Source organism: Myodes glareolus, chromosome 26, assembly GCF_982192425.1.
Source record: "Myodes glareolus chromosome 26, mMyoGla1.1, whole genome shotgun sequence".
Taxonomy (NCBI): Eukaryota; Metazoa; Chordata; class Mammalia; order Rodentia; family Cricetidae; genus Myodes; species Myodes glareolus.
Genome location: NC_142051.1, coordinates 4,134,321 through 4,150,899, shown reverse-complemented (window position 1 = coordinate 4,150,899; position 16,579 = coordinate 4,134,321). Strand labels below are relative to the sequence as shown.

The following is a 16,579-nucleotide window of genomic DNA, read 5'->3' as shown; positions in this document are numbered from 1 at the left end:
TTCTTGCAGTGCACGATGCCTGATGTTTCTTCCCATTTGCTTTTGTCTCTAATTCTTTTGTCAATGTAGTTTTAAGTGTACAGATCACTTATCTCCGTGGTTAAATTTACGCCTTAGGATTTTATTCTCGCTGTTGTCTTAGGAACAGATAATTTTCCTCATTCTTTATTCTGGTAGCTAATGGTGAATGTAGAGAAATAACATCCATTTTATATGTTGATTTTGTATTGGAAGAATTTAGTGAACTCATCAGTTCTAGCCTTTGTGTGTGCATGAAGTCTTTCAGGCTTTCTACATATGAGGTCATGTAACAACCAAACTGGGACAATTTAACTCTCTCCTTTCTAGCTCAGATGCCTTTCTTTCTTCTCTGGCCTCCTTGCTCTAGTTAGCAGTGCTGTGCTGCATAGAAGTGAGTATGGGCCCCCGGTCTCCCTCCCACTCCCTAGGGAAAATACATTGTCATGACGAGTTATGTCATTAGGTAGGAGTTTATTGTATGTAGCATTTATTGTACTGAGGCGCAATATTTTCATAATTTATTGAGAGTTCTATCTTGAAGGGCTTTGAATTTTGATAAAAGCTTTCCTTGCACCTCTTGAGATGATCACATGACCTTTTTACCTTCACTAGACTAGTGTGGTATATTATTGGTCATTTTGTGCATGTTATAACATTCTTGAATCCCAAAGACATAATTCTATTTTATCAGGGAGTATGGTTTTATAATAATATTTGAAGTCTTTGAAGTTCATGCAATGTCTTTGATCGTACTTTCCTGCCATTTCCACATTCCTCCCAGGTATACCTCTCTACCTTCACCTCCCTATCCTTCTAACTTTGAGGGTTCTTTTTGTCTTCTTTTTTAATCCACTAGAACTCTTGTTTATATTTTATTTTATTTTTATTTTTTTTTAAAAAAAGAAAACAAACTATCTTTTTTCTTTATACATGCCAATCCAAGTTCCAACTCCCTCTCCTCATCCCATTCCCTCCACTTACCTCCCCACCAACCCCCATCCACTCCACAGAGAGGTCCAAGGCCCTCCCTACTATATTTAGGCTGAGCAAGGTATCCATTCAAAGAGATTAGGTTCCCAAGCAGCCAGTACCAGCAGTAAAGATAAAATGTGGTGCCACTGCTGTCAGGGCCCGTGGGTCCCAACATAGAAAACTATTTTCCCTAACTGGACTGGTACGGAGGTAGAAGGAATAACCAGACACAGCATACACCATCATCACGGAAGGGCATCTCAGGCTTCTCTCCATCCTGGAGATCTACCTGCGTTTATTCTACCAAACATCTCTTATTCCACCCCACCCCACCCCACCCTCACTCCCCGGGTTAATATTCTTTTTGTTTCTATGTTTGCTTGGTTTGGTTTTGGTTTTTGAAACAGAGTTTCTCTTCCTACCCTTGGCTGTCTTGGACCTGACTCTGTAGACCAGACTGGGATGGAACTCAGAGATTCCTGAGTTTAAATTCTTCCTGGGATTAAAGGTGCAGGCACCCACACCTGGCAAGAGGCAGATGTCTTAATTCCTGAATATAGTTATAGACACCTTCTCAGAGAGTTGAAACAACATGACTACATTTGCACAGTTGTCATAAAGACAGAGATGCCAGCCCAAGTCTGTGTGTCCTTCATGTCTGCTGAGTCTCATCATGGAGACTTGTTTTGCCAACAGTGACCATTTAGAAATATTTTCTGAATTGATTTCAGTTAGTATCAGACTTGCTGATCTTGATCTATCTAACTTAAAATTCTATGGACTTAAGAGTTGCTAGGGAAGTTATCAGTGGCATGAGTTTGTAGGCTCAGAAGAAGCAGTTCTGCCCCTAGTGCCTTTCCGTGTTCATTCCTCATTAACATCTGATCTAGCCAGTTTTTTTTTTTTCTGCTTGACCAGTAACATTTAAAAATAGGCAAATTGTGGGGCTAGAGAAATGGCTCAGCAGTTAAGAGCACTGGGTGCTATTGCAGGGGACCCACGTTTGATTCTCTGAACCCACATGGCAGCTCACAACCATCTATGGTGACTGATTTCAGTTCAAGGGGATCCGATTCCCTCTTCTGGCCTCGACAGGCAGCAGACACATAAGTGGTGGATAGACACACTTGCAGGCAAAACAATATGCATAAAATAAAATTAAAATTAAAAATAAGCAAATTGTCATTTCTGTTGTGCTCACAAGAGAACGGAGAATCAGGGCCTGCCTTGCCTCTATGATGTCTCCTATCCACTGCTTTCCAAATGACATTTATCTCTGCATTATTTTAGGTTGCAGGAGAAGCGGCCAGGCAGTGGCTCAGACTACCTTTTTAAGCAGCTCGGCATACCTCCTCAGTTTATTACTATACCGCTGCTCTCCGCTGTACAGTCTGAGTCATAATAAGTGTAGGGATCTTATTTTTGACATGTTTTAAAATAAAGTCTTTCCATGTATTTGTGTATATGTTTATAGATACCAATTGTTAGGAATATTTCTTAATGTTAGCTCCCTGACGACGCAAAAGTTCCCAATCAAGCCAAATCAAAACAAGCCAAATTAAGAAATATCTAGGTTTAATGAGAGATCTGCACTCTCGGGTGGCCCCAAGGGGGAAACCAGGAAGCCGCAGAAACGCGACACCCAGGAGGAAGAAAGGGAGACCATGTGTTCTTCTTTTGGGGCATCACTTAAGTACCCTGGGGAGTGGGGTCAGGACCTGGCCTGCTGGGATTTGAAGTCCAGACCAGGCCTGGGGGCTGGGATAGATGTGAGGGACTGGGACCTACATTCCCAACCTAACACAAATATGTTGCAAGGAGGGGCCACTTGTTTGTCCCGGCTGCCCGGCTAGCTTAGCCCCCAAATAACCACACAGATATTGTATTAATTAAATCACTGCTTGGCCCATTAACTCTAACTTCCTATTGTCTAACTCTTACAACTTAATTCAACCTATTTCTATTAATCTGTGTATCGCCACATGGCAGTAGCTTACTGGGTAAAATTCCCAGTGTCTGTCTCCAGCGGATCCATGGTATCTCCCCTGACTCTGCCTCCTTTCTCCCAGCATGCCATTTAGTTTTCTCCACTTACCTAAGTTCTGCCCTATCAACAGGCCACGACAGTTTCTTTATTCATTAACCAGTGAAAGCAACACAGAGACAGAAGGACCTCCTACACCACAGATGTATACACACACAGACATTCTGGTGTGTTTGAGGCAAGACAGATATACCAGATAAATATATATCTTATATATATATCTATGCATGTGTATTTAAGATAGTATATTTGTGCTTGTAGGAAATTTGCTACAAATGAAGAACATTATAGCTCTTTATAAGTAGAACATTTCTTACAGCTTCATTTATTTTAATGTTCCCAAACATGTCCAAAACATAGCAGGCACTCTGCGTATTAAATGGAGCTCACAGTCTGCGTATTTCACATTTTGCAGTTATCTGGTGTGTTAGTACTTTAGTTGCTGCTATGACAAGACACCTGACCAAAAAGACTTAAGAAAACCAAGGTTTGTTCTGGCTCATGGTTTGAGAGCACAATCCATCAAGGCAGGAAGTCACGTGGTGGGATTGTGAGGCACCTGGCCTTACTGAGTTCAGAGTCTGGAAGCAGGAAAACGAGGTTCTGGTGGTTGGCTTGCCTTGCCCTTTTTATTCATTTCTGGACCCTCGGTGCTGCCCACACGCAGTGCTTTCCCATGTGATTCTAATTAACAATGAGGATTCGCCATCACACCTGGAGTGTATTTATGATCTTCATAAACCAATGAGGACAAAGGATTAGAGCTTATTTTGGTTAATTGGTTAATTGGTTAGGACAGAAGCCTAAGAAATATACATTATACCAATGTAGAAGTCTGTGATTTAAAGTCAGTGTCGTATTTTTATACTTCAAGCTACTATTGTGTGGATTTTAGACAACAATACAAGCTTTGGAAAGACATGACTATCCTTTTCCTGCTTGTAACTGGGGTTTAACCGAGCTCCATTAGTGGGTGGATGAAGACAAGCTTTGCTAATCCTGTGTTTTTGTGATTACTGAAACAGATAGGTCTCAATTGCATCATAATTATTTACTTAATAAAATAAAGATGTGACACTGTTTTATATCAGTTAAAATAAGTTGTTATGCCCGTGTCACGAGCCCACAGTGACCACCAGAGTCCAAGTTCGTATGCAAAAGCAAAGAGCCTTTATGGTAGTCTCAAGTTTGGGCTCTCGGTCCTTCCAACACCGTGGCTGGATTAGGGAGAGCATTGAGCTCAGCTCTGGCAGGGTTTTAAGGACTAAAGAATGGGGCTGGGTGGGTGGGGAATTCCAGAATCAGAAGGGGGTTGAACTCCTGCTGGGCAGGAGTGGAGCAGCCAGAGTCTTGTCAAACAGGGATTGGTAGTGGCTTGCTGCAAAGAAATTGGCAACCATATATAAGTTAGGTGAGCTCTTCTTACAGTTCTGAAACACCTAGTACTTGTTTGTCTCAGTTCTGATCGGCCCCCCGCAGGGTACAGTCTGTGATTTTTCCTGGTTATTGTAATAGTGAGGCCTAGTCTCAGTACTGTTAGTCTGCAGCCTGTCATGGCTGCACGAATGTTAAATTAGGTCTCTTCAAACTGAATATGTCATCATGTTTTCCTTTTTGTATGAAGTTCTCCATTTCTCAAACCTTAAGAAATCCATGCTTCCTTAAATTTTAATACTTCTATTTTAGTATATTATTTTTATTTACATGCCGACAGTCAATCAAAAGGGGTAGAACCAGCGCTTGTTGGAACTGCCAACGAAATTCTTGTCTCTTGGCCTAACTTAGTCTCACTTTAGAACTGTTTCCCATCATTCCTAATTAGTCTCCTCCACCTTCTCTTTGAGGGATGGATTTAACAGTTTCAAATTTTCTGGTTCAAGGTTCCGTCATCCTCACATACTAGAGCTGGCTGCATATTTCACTGAGATGGAGAAGCTTTGCCTGGTTCATCCATACATGAGCAACGGGACACTTTTCGACCGACTGCAGTGTGCAGTAAGTCAGGGCTACCGTTCTCTCAGATCCTATGGCCTGGTAAAACCTGGGGTAAAGCGGAGCTGTTGGCATGGAGGGAGCTGAGAGGTGAGGCAAGCACACACATGGGGGATATTCAGGAATGCTTCCTGAGGAAGCAGAGACCCTCTCAAAGGTTGCCTGAGCACATTAGTCAATGGGTTCTGTATAATATTGTCACATAAACAAGCAAGTTTATAAATGTGTCCAACTTCTCTTAGCATGTGGTATGTAGGTGGGCACAGGGCTGGGCCAACCAAAACCAAAGTCTTATGCATGTTAAGCAAGGATTCTATCGCTGAGCTGTACTCTCAGCCCACTGGCTAGAGTTTAACTAAACTAAAGTTAAAAATTGTTAGGTATTTCCCTAGACCAGTGGTTCTCAACTCCCTAATGCTGCAACCCTTTAATAGAGTTCCTCATGCTGTGGTGACCCCCAATCATAAAATTATTTCATTGCTACTTTACAACTGTAACTTCATTACTGTTATGAATCATGTTGCTATCTGATATGCGGCGTATCTGATGTGTGAGCCCCGAGGGGGTCGCGACCCAGAGGTTGAGCGACACTGCTCTAGAAGGATAGAGGAAAACCCATTTGGGATTAAAACTTGGTTGTAGCAAACTGAAATATCGATTCACCTCCGACTCCACCTTGCCATCTCCCGTTATGTAGCGTTCACCCACATAGTGGGTATATAGATAATTTGCACTAAGAATATACAACCAAACCAACATCTCTCTCTCTCTCTCTCTCCTTCCTCTCTCTCTCTCTCTCTGTCTTTCTCTCTCTCTCTCCCGCCCTCTCTCTCTCTCTCTCTCTGTCTTTCTCTCTCTCTCTCTTTCCCTCCTCTCTCTCTCTCTCTGTGTGTCTTTCTCGCTCTCTCTCTCTCCCTCCTCTCTCTCTCTCTCTGTCTTCCCCCCCTCTCTGTCTTTCCCTCTCTCTCTCTGTCTCTGTCTCTCTCTCTGTCTGTCTTTCCCTCTCTCTCTCTGTCTGTCTTTCCCTCTCTCTCTCTCTCTCTGTCTGTCTTCCCCCCCTCTCTCTCTGTCTGTCTTTCCCTCTCTCTCTGTCTTTCTCTCTGTCTCTCTCTCTTTCTCTCTGTCTCTCTCTCTCTTTCTCTCTGTCTCTGTCTCTCTCTCTCTGTGTGTCTCTCTCTGTCTCTCTGTCTCTCTCTCTGTCTCTCTCTCTCTCTGTCTTTCTCTCTCTCTCTCTCTCTCTCTCTCTCTCTCTCTCTCTCTCTCTAGGACAACACGGCCCCACTTTCCTGGCACATTCGGATCAGTGTGTTAATAGGAACATCCAAAGCCATCCGATACTTACACAACACGCAGCCATGCTCAGTCATTTGTGGCAATCTCTCCAGGTAAATGATCCGGGAGTCTTAGGTTCCCTGTAAGCCCCTTTCAGCGCCACAGGTGAGTGACTCAGAAATCCTGTCCTCTTTGGGCAATACTCTTCCTGGAATGTACGTGAGTGTAATGAGAAGTCTCTCCTAAGTATTGAAATTCTTAACGTTTTTCTCAATGAACATGTGTTCGCCAAGGGGAGACTGTATGTTACCTTTGTGAATTACTGTTGAATAACTGTGTGTGCTATTGATTGTACTGGATAGCCAGATGTGAAACTGAACATATATTTAGTCTTCCCACCTCCACCCCTTAAACTGAAGTCTAGCAAAAGGACCCACGACTTATACAGGGATTCCCAGGAAGACAACAGTAGTGGAGCAAGCCAAGGCTTTTGGTCTTTGGGTCACTAGTGTCCTGCTCATTGCAATGGCCTGCCTCCCTGTCACTCTGTGACGAGCCAAGGGAAGAGCCAATGTGGAGTGCTACATTTGAGACATGAGAAAATTAGAGGCAGTATTTATGTTCTATCTTTCGTCTCTAGTTACACACACACACACACACACACACACACACACACACACACACGGATGCACGCACACAAACATTCGGAGTGGTCACCTGCAGCAAAATCCTTTGATGCCTTTCTTCTTGTGCCCTATGTTGAACTCATCCTGAAAGCCCTGGCCACACTTTTGCTGAATGCCTGGGTCAGCTGGGTTTGAAGGCTGCTGCCTCTTCTGGACCCTTTCCTTGGTATCTTGAAGGGTGTTAGTGTACTTTTAACATGAACAGAAGTGGAGTAGACAGCTTCCTTTTCTGGAGAAATGAACATGGAACAACTCTAAGTTCCTCCTCAGTCCTGGGGGAGCTGGAGAATGGTCAAGAGATACCTGCTCCTGCCATAGTGTGGAACTGCTTCAGTGGTCAGCAGCTTCTCAGAGCCTGAGGAAAATCAAAGCCCCTCACAGGACCCAGGCATAGGGCCAGTGATGGCTGCAGGGGTCAGCAGAATCACCAGCAGGGTCCATTCCACAAAGCTGAGAAATCATCTCTTTATCCAGATTATAACCACAAATGAACACAGGAAATACTCAAATAGTGTTTTACTGAGCGAGAACATTCATCTACTTTCTTCATCTGGTTTTAAGTAAGCACTAGCTTATTTTAAACCTCACACAGTAAGACATTAACAGTTGGTTCCCTGTGTGTGGTTCAGCTTCTCTGTCCCTTTCCTGAAAGCAGGTTTGAAGAACAGATAGGAAAGAAGAAGTTCTTGGTAGAGATTTCCTTTAGGTCACACTAGCCGAGGTGGCTAGGAAGTGCCTATCCAGCGCCTCCCCCAACACTGTGGGACAGTCTGGGCAATTTAATGAGATCCTGTGTCTGAATAAACTAAAAAGAAGGCTAGAGATAGAGCTAAGACATAGAGTACTTGCCTGGCATGTGTGGGCTCCAAAAATCGAAGAGTAGGAATCAATTATGCGGGTGGAGAAAAGGAGGAAGGCCAAAGTGAACAGGTGGAGAGGTCCTGGGGCTACTGTTGCCATTGCAGCTCTGATGTCATGGGAAAACCGCTGAAGCTGTGACTGCTATGCCTAAATCCGTGAAGTCCCCCCAAAATCAACGAGGAGACCGAGTCCCATATGTAAAAGCAAAGAGCCTTTATTTTAAACAATAAACTCAGTCTTTCCACATGTCCAACGTATTGGAATAAATGGATAGTTCTGAGCTCAATTAGAATAGGGTTTTATAGTAGTAAAGATGGGGCTGAGGAGTTTCTGAGGTTTTAGGATCCCTGATTGGCTGACATTTGTCTAGGGGTGTCCTGGAGAGTGTTTTGGCAGGTGATCCTATCTACAGTGGTTGGAATATTAGGCATTTCCTCTGAATGGTCTGTTCATGGGTGGAGGTCAGGTAATCTTAGCTTGTGGTTCTTCCTGCAACCAGATATTGCTACAGGGTAAACTACTGAGACTCAGGGCTCCATTTAAATTTATCGATGGCCAGAGTCCTACTCTGGCAGGTGGTAATGGTTGGAAGTAAGGAGCTTCCTTTGGGTGACCTGCCCATACTTAGCTTATCATGGCTGGCTCCCACAGTGACGGCTTTTCAAGACATCCGAAAATCAGGCAGGGCATGTTGGTGCTTGCACTGTGGCCTGGCCTGGGGCAGGGCTGTAATTTGAGTGCAGCATCTCCCTTCTACCGTGCACAGTTCCAGATGGGGACGTGGTTGTGCTGCTGCGAGCCAGCATCAGCTAACCCTCCACACTAGGGAGCAAGAGCATGCCTGGGAGCTGGGTGGTAGCGATGGGAGTACAAGGCACAGCTACCCTTGTGGTGTCAGCCTGAGGGAGTTCTGAAAACGGAGAGCCAGCAAAGCTTTTCACACCCTCCTCTGTCTTGCCACCTCCCAGCTCAAACTTCCCCTGTTTAAATCAGAAGACCTTAGGAACCAGAACTCCCTCTTAAACTGTGACCCAACAAGGCTGCATAAATTCTCTAAGCCTCAGTTTTTCTCATGAGTCAGAGTAAACCTCTCGTTTTTAAAAATTGTTTCTCTCGGGCACTTTGTGAGTGAGAGAAAACTGGCCACCAGGATGGTTTTCTGGAGTCTGAGGATTTAATGGAGCCCTTCTATAGACTGCACCTGCAGGGGTCTCTGTCCACCTCCGGGTCAACACAGCAATGGGGTCTCTGTCACCTCCAGGGCCGCGACTCATGGGAGGCAGTTCAGTTTGACATGACTAAGGAGCTTCAGGAGTCTGACCCGCAGTGTTTGTTTTAGACATATTTAAGCCCAGCAGAGTTTGGTAAAAGCTTTCCTGGTGCTAATTAATTTGATCTGCGGCGCACCATAAAGCACACATAAATCTCCCCGAGGACCACGAGAAACAAAGTAAGCTAAATGAAGATCAGACGTGACTACACCGAAACACTTTGTAAAGTACGTCACATCTTCCATTAAGATGGGTTCTGAAGATTGACTAAGAAAGTAGCTTATGATAAAGGTCTGGGCGAGGAACTGGTATGGTCTTCTGCCACACAGAGAGTGCAAAAGTCATCGGGTTATTAACCACGTCCGTTCCCAGCCTTCTGGGAGAATAACAGGCTCCATATCCCTTCCTTTGAAGGAACAACCACATGTCTAACATTCTGGGTTCCCCTGGTGCTGGTCTGTGTGCACAAGGACCTCCATGCCCCCTACATGCACACACACAAGCATGTGTCCAGGAGTGAAATGCCGGGACTGCGGAGTGTATTTGGGAAACACATGGCTTCATCATTGTCCTTGCCTGTTACCACAAATTAAGCCCTCTCAGCCTCTGACTCATAACCCTTCTGCTGAACTGTCAGCAAAGATATTAGATAGCGCCAACTTCAGCCATAGGCATCTCCCTCTTCTTAGCAATATGCCCACGTGTGATCTAGGATTTGGAATGAGGCCAGTTTCATTCATTTGGGCCACCAAACATCTGTCTGATGGTAACAGCATCTGTCTGCAGGAGTCTCAGTCAAGTGTGAGTTGGCTGACCTAGGTCACCCTCCTGCTTCTCTGAAGGGGTCCCCCATTCCCTTCACTCACGTCTACCTCCCTGATGCTAGCAGCATCTAGCAGGGGAGCCGTATGCATTCTTGACAACAGGCTCAAAGATCCGTGTTGGACAGTATTATTTCCAAGAAGAAATCAAGGCTGCATTTTTGCCAGAGGAGTGAAAAATGAACAATCTTCATTTTCTCTTCTGTTTTGAACTTCAGACTAATGGACCACATAATTTATCAGAGACCACTGACCTCAATTAATATTAGTAAGATGAAGCAGCCTGACATGATGGATATAAAGTGAGATTAGTCAGAAAAAACAAAGTCTAAGTATTATGTAACACATAATTGGAACATTGTAGAATTTATTTTTTTAAAAATGTTAGAAGCAAAGCCCACCAATCTATCAACAAGGCTTTCTCACTATGGCTTATTTTTGTAATGGCTATGGTTTTCTTCCATTTTATCTCTAACATATCTAAGCTGAGAAAGATAGCTATGCTATGTTTTCTCTCATATGTTAAATCTATATTTTAAAAAAGACATGAAAATACAAGCAAGACTGCTTAGGTAGAGAAAGTACACTTGGGAGGAAGAAGGGCTAGTAACTGAGGTGTATGTGACTGGAGTAGATCATGTGCACACACGAAAATTTTGTAATAAATTCAATCTTTTGTACACTTAATACATTCTAATAAGGACAAATAACCCAACTTTAAAAATGTCTCAGAATTATGCTACACTCTAAAAGTAAAAATAAAATGTATACTGGGTATGATGGCACATGCCTTTAATCCCAGGAAATAGAGGCAGGAAGATCTCTGTGAGTTTAAGGCCTTACTTCATGCAAGGACAACCAGGGCTACGTAGTGAGATATTGCCTCAAATATAAATAAACAAACAAACAAAAATAAAATTTTAGGACAAAATTCCTAACAATTTCTCATCAGCCTTTCTCTCTCAAATCGACTAACATGGCCAAGTATCAATTCTACTATTAAAAGCATCCATATCTTACACCTTTAGAATGTTTAAAGATAAAAACAGAACTGGAACAAGTCAGTAAGGCCTGAGTAAGTTACACAGGTGTGTAAAAGATGACCTTCACATATAATATATATCATCAGATATCACTACATTAATCACACTATTTATTATATGTGTGTTTGTTAGGGTTTCTATTGCTGTGAAGAGACACCATGATCACAGCAACTCTTATGAAGGAAAACATTTAATTGGGGGTAGGTCACAGTTTCAGAGGTTCAGTCCATCATCATCACGGCAGGACAAGGCAGTGTGCAGGCAGACACAGTGATGGAGAAGGAGCTGAGAGTTCTACATCCTGTTCTGCAACAAGAAGTGAACTGTCTTCCACACTGGGTGTAACTGGAGCATACCAGACTTCAAAGCCCTCCACAGTGACACACTTCCTCCCACAAAGCCACATCTCCTAATAGTACCACTCCCTGCGGAGGCCATTTTCTTTCAAACCACCACTATATGATGATGTATTTAAAGATTATTTGTCTATGATTTTAAATATCTAAAATCCAAGTTCAATACAGTGCTACCAAACCTCTACATGCACAGAGTTCTCTTGAGTTACTATCTGTCCTTGGTAAAAGTTAAAAGTATTGGCTTAAAAGATTCATTTATAAGTATTTGGCTTTTGTCCAAGCTTTATATGCATATCACACAGACATTAAAATCACCAAACTGGTATAACTGACTATCTGGGTGTTCAGTAACCATTATTGAAAGACTATAATGTGGACTGAGGGATTAAAAGAGTATGCCGGTTAGTGGTGGCACGCACATTTTATCCCCAACATTTGGGAGGCAGAGGCAGGCAGATCTCAGTGAGTTTGAGGCCACCCTGGTCTACAAAGCAAGTTCCAGGACAGCCAGGACTGTTACACAGAGAAACCCTGTCTTCAAGAAACAGAGAGAGAGAGAGAGAGAGAGAAAGAGAGAGAGAGAGAGAGAGAGAGAGAGAATATTTTGCCCTTTAAGGTCACTTAAGTCCCCAGGGTCTGTGGATCACATGATTCCTGATGAGTCACGTGTCCTCTTATTCAGGCCACACAGACTGCACAGGGTGGACTCTAACCAGTGTCTATGTTATAGAGAGGAGGGTCAACACAGAGGAAAATTCCTTATGCTTCCAAACAAGCCACTGTAAGCACAGCCTTTGACTTGCTCCCACCCAGAGGCAACAAATGGTATAAAGACCGCTAGAAGAGCCAGAGGTTGCTCACAAGCCTAACTGGCGCCTGTGGACCAGTTCTTGACTCACCGTGATGGAAAATGGGGTAATTCTGGCCACCCACGTAGCAGAGTATAATCAAAGATAAAATGATTGATTTTTTTTTCCTTAACTGTCCAAGAAATCACACTCCCAGACATTAGGCTTAAGACTGTAGGGCATGTGACTTAGACAGTTATTCCTCACTAATGGTATCTTTCTAGATAAGAAAAAGGCTGCCCAGATCTAAGACATCACAACCGTGGCTCAACTCTGCACTCAGCATCTACCTGAAGGACAGATAGACACACCCACTGTTGTAACCTAAAACTCAAATGGTAGTTAAATTTCTTCTCTCCCTTCTTCTCTAGAGACCATCTGCAAGGGACATCATGCTATGGCTTTTAAAATGTTTTTGGGAATGAAGATTGTGAGGGCCGGGGTCACGGTCTAGAGTTAGAACTTTCATAAAGCCTCCCCAGCAACTCTCAAAATTGCAGATCATGAAGTCATTGTTCAGCAGCCTGGTGTCCAGCTCCTTTTGTTTAAATGAAATGGATCAGTGTCCACCTAGTCCTTCAGAAGAAAGCCAAGACAACGGCGTAGACCGTACCTGGGACGTCCGTGTTCACACTATCTGACCATTTCCCCCACTTCCGCATCTAGTCCCAACCAAGTTGACATCTTGCTTTCTATTTTTTTCCCTTTTTAAACTATCCACATTTTTTTTTCTGTGCTCTGCCCACAAACCTAGAGATTGTGAAAGGAGAGCAGTATGATCTCATAGTCTTTGAAATCCTCTGGCTCTGCAGTATGAGAAGTTCAGATGGATTGAGAGTGGCACCTCTGTCCCGCTGCCCACCACAGAGCCGCCCTCGGGGACAGTTCTCAGTGCCCGTTTCTACAAGCTCTCCTGTACCTTCCCATGCTCTTCCCCTTTTTGCAGCCACTCAATGACCTCATTGCTTCTGCCTCTCGTCCCTGGTTAAGAGCGTGTCCTTTTGGATACCTCTTCCACCTCTTTCTAGTATTGTGACTTTGGGACAGTTCCTTAGTTCCCTAATGCCTGTCTTCTTGCTCTCTGGAACTGGCCAGGATACCAGTATGCTGCCTCCGAGGGTTCTGAGGACAAAGTGAGTTACTAAATGGAAAGGGGCCCACAGCCTGGGAGAAGCTATCGTGTGTGTGTGTGTGTGTGTGTGTGTGTGTGTGTGTGTGTATACATATATCTCTATCTCACTATATATATAAAACATATACTCTACCCATGTGAGACTCAAGGCTTCAGTGCCCTATGTGCTTCCATCTGACTCACCTTGGACTCTGACTTTCCAGAAGGACCCTGAACTCCCTGAGAGGGTCTCCGAGTATCAGAAACTTTTTTACATTGACTTAAATCTTGTGACTGAGTCTTTAGGTTCACACACACACATGTGAGTGTGCATGTACACTCTCACACACATAACACACACACACATGTAGTAAAAAAAGAAAACAAAAAGACAGAGGGAACAGTTCATTTTTTTCCTCCTTGTGATCAATAGATTTTAATTTTCTGTTCATATATTTGAATCAAAAGTTTTTTTTTCAGCTAATTGTTGTAAACCAGAACAGCACCCAACAGGGAAATGGGGGGCTAAGTTTTAGCCCTGGATTTACTACCTAGCTCTTTTTCAAATAATAGTCAAAGAAGCAGTGTGCTATAGCAACCATGGCAAGTCAGTATTATCTCACATTTTATCTTTGATTGATTAGCAATGACTTTCCAAGTACAGGGTGGAAAAAGCATCGTGGCTGAGTGCTTTTGCAACTCAATTAATGATGTCTGTCAGTAATATGGAGGACAGCATTTGGGCCATATATTTGTCATTCCCATGCTCAGTAACCTAAAACTACTCGAGAATTTCAAATCCTCTTCAGAAAATGATTAGATAAATAAATGTTTGGTGTCTTCTGTAGGCTCAGCATTATGATTATGTAAACAGCACGAGGTGGACTCTATTAAGTACCGTGTGATATATTGTAGGCTCCAGTAGGAACTTAGAAGCATTGGGCTTCAGAGAGATCCAGTGGAAGCTTCATAGCAGCAGTGATTCTGGTGGCACATAGAGGATTCGGATAAAAATAAGAGGAGGAGCCTGTGGAGGGAGCAGCACAAAGTTCATCCCGAGACAGTCATATGTAGTTTGTGTAGTTGGTTTCTTATTCTTTGCTATTTTCTCTTTGGGGGCCCACCACCCAGCTCCTAAATACACAGAGACTTATTCCTACTTACGAATGCTTGGCCTTAGCTTGACTTGTTTCTAGTGACGTTTTCTTTACTTAAATTATCCCATCTACCCTTTGCCTCTTGGTTTATCCTTCTCTATCTCTATCCCTTTCTTTCCTTCTTACTCCATGGCTGGCTGTGTGGCTGGCCCCTGGCGTCCTCCTCCCCTCCTTTTCTCACTCCTACCTCTTCTTGTTCTCTTTTCTATGTACTGTCTCTGCCTGCCCGCCCCTTCTATTCCTTTCCTGCCTAGTTAACTATGGACTAATAGTTATAATAAATACTGAAATAAAGTTATAATAAAGTTCAGCTCTTTATTAGACGAATCAGGTGTTTGAGGCAGGCAAAGTAACACAGCTTCACAGAGTCAAACAAATGCAACATGAAAGAACGCAACACATTTTTGCACCATTAAACAAATATTCCACAGCATAAAAGAATGTAACATGTCTTTAACTAATATTGCACACCAAGTTTGTCCTGTGGCATTGGTAATTGCTTATCCATGAAGGATGGTGGGTAGACTGCAGGAGGATTATGGCCTTCAGTCAAAGTCAAGGATCTTGTATGAGCTCCCATGGAAACACTTGCTAATCCTCCACACACCTAAGGGTAGGTGTGATCACTGTCACCTCTGGCCAACAAAAGAAAAGCTGGGGCTAAGAAAGGTCTGTAACTTGCCCATCACATGGCTACAGATGCAAGAGGGGAGGTGTCCTTCCATGTCTGTGTATTCCCAATAACCATGCTCTTATTAGGGAATTTAAAGACCTGGGATGGCCAGGGACCAGTTGACTTCATCAGCAGACACAGGAATTGAGAAATGATGATGTCAGATTCTTGAAGGGCAGCAGCAGGCGGCCTGTTTGGGAGAGAGATTAGGTCTGGACATCTACACTGCCAACCTGGCTTGTGCCAGCAGAGGGTGTCTTTCTAAGAAGGACCGTGTCTAGCGTGCAGCTGAGGAACAGCCACAGGAGGGAGCAAAGCCCACATTTCTAAGGTATTTTTAGCAAGTCTGGTGGTTCATTTAGCCCAAAAATATCTTAGTAATTTGAACTCTTTAAGAGAATGTTATAAAAACAAAACTCACTGCCAGATGGTGGGAGTTGAGACAGAAAGGATCTAAAGAAAGTATCTGGAGTGTGGTCTGCAGTCTTGGCAAAAGGCTCACATTTTCCTTTGGGAAATGAAGCTGTTTTTAAATTATAGGATCTTGGAAAAGTGTCTGAAAGTGACAACCTTGATATTTCCATCCATCCATTAGAAGACTTCACTTTAGGAAAATCAAAATTTCTCTTAACAATTCTTGTTGCCAACATTGTCTTTAGGTACCATGGAGCTTTGAACGCGCAGTGCTCCCCATAGTCTCCGGAGTTCCAGTGCGCAGTGCTCCCCATAGTCTTGGGTGTTCAATCACTGTTATGCATTTTGAGGTTCCCATCTTGTGTGTGCGAATGTTTCTGCTGGAGGAAGTGTGTCACGGGGGATGGGTTTGGAGACTGTATCACTTTCCCCTCCTTCCCGTTTGTTCTCGGAGATGCCATCTCTCAACTTCCTGCTCTGGCCCCTATGCCTGCTACTTGCTGCCAAGCCTCTCTCCGATGGTAGCCTCTTACCACTCTGGAATTTCAACTGCACTTCTTGGGATTTTGAGATAATGTTAATGAATAGAATGGCCAATGGTCAGCCCACATCATTCACGGTGCAGTTGGAGGTCTTCTTTGTCTGTAAGTCAGCTGGCATTATCATACCCAGAAGCATCATCAGATCTCTATCTACATGGACACTGAGGCGCCGGGGTAGTTCAGCTCCAGTCCTAAAGTTGCACAATTAGAGATCCGGCCCTGGGCCTTGGTGCAGGATGCCGGACTCACACACAAACAAACTTCCATTCTCTTTCTAAGACCTGCACAAATGCAGTGCAGACACAGAGAACTCCACAATGCCATGGGGAAATAGAGCAGTCATATCTGACAGAATGGCAAACATCATACAGCTGGCACAGCTGTTTGGCAGAGATCTCATTACATGGTAGCTGCTGGGCCACTTTTGGTTTTGATCTCCAAATATTGCATACTTGGGGGACTTTTAATATTTGTACAATTTGGGGATATTGGATT

The 16,579-nt window shown here is 43.6% G+C and overlaps 1 protein-coding gene across 1 annotated transcript in view; it reads left to right on the top strand.

Annotated features, from left to right (window-relative positions):
• Positions 1–16,579, top strand: part of Irak3 (interleukin 1 receptor associated kinase 3) — a 55,983-nt gene that overhangs the window by 28,846 nt on the left and 10,558 nt on the right. Inside the window, exons 7-8 of the mRNA XM_048418382.3 lie at positions 4,918–5,032; positions 6,296–6,414. Coding sequence (XP_048274339.2) covers positions 4,918–5,032; positions 6,296–6,414 — 234 coding nt within the window. The remainder of the gene's footprint in view (positions 1–4,917; positions 5,033–6,295; positions 6,415–16,579) is intronic.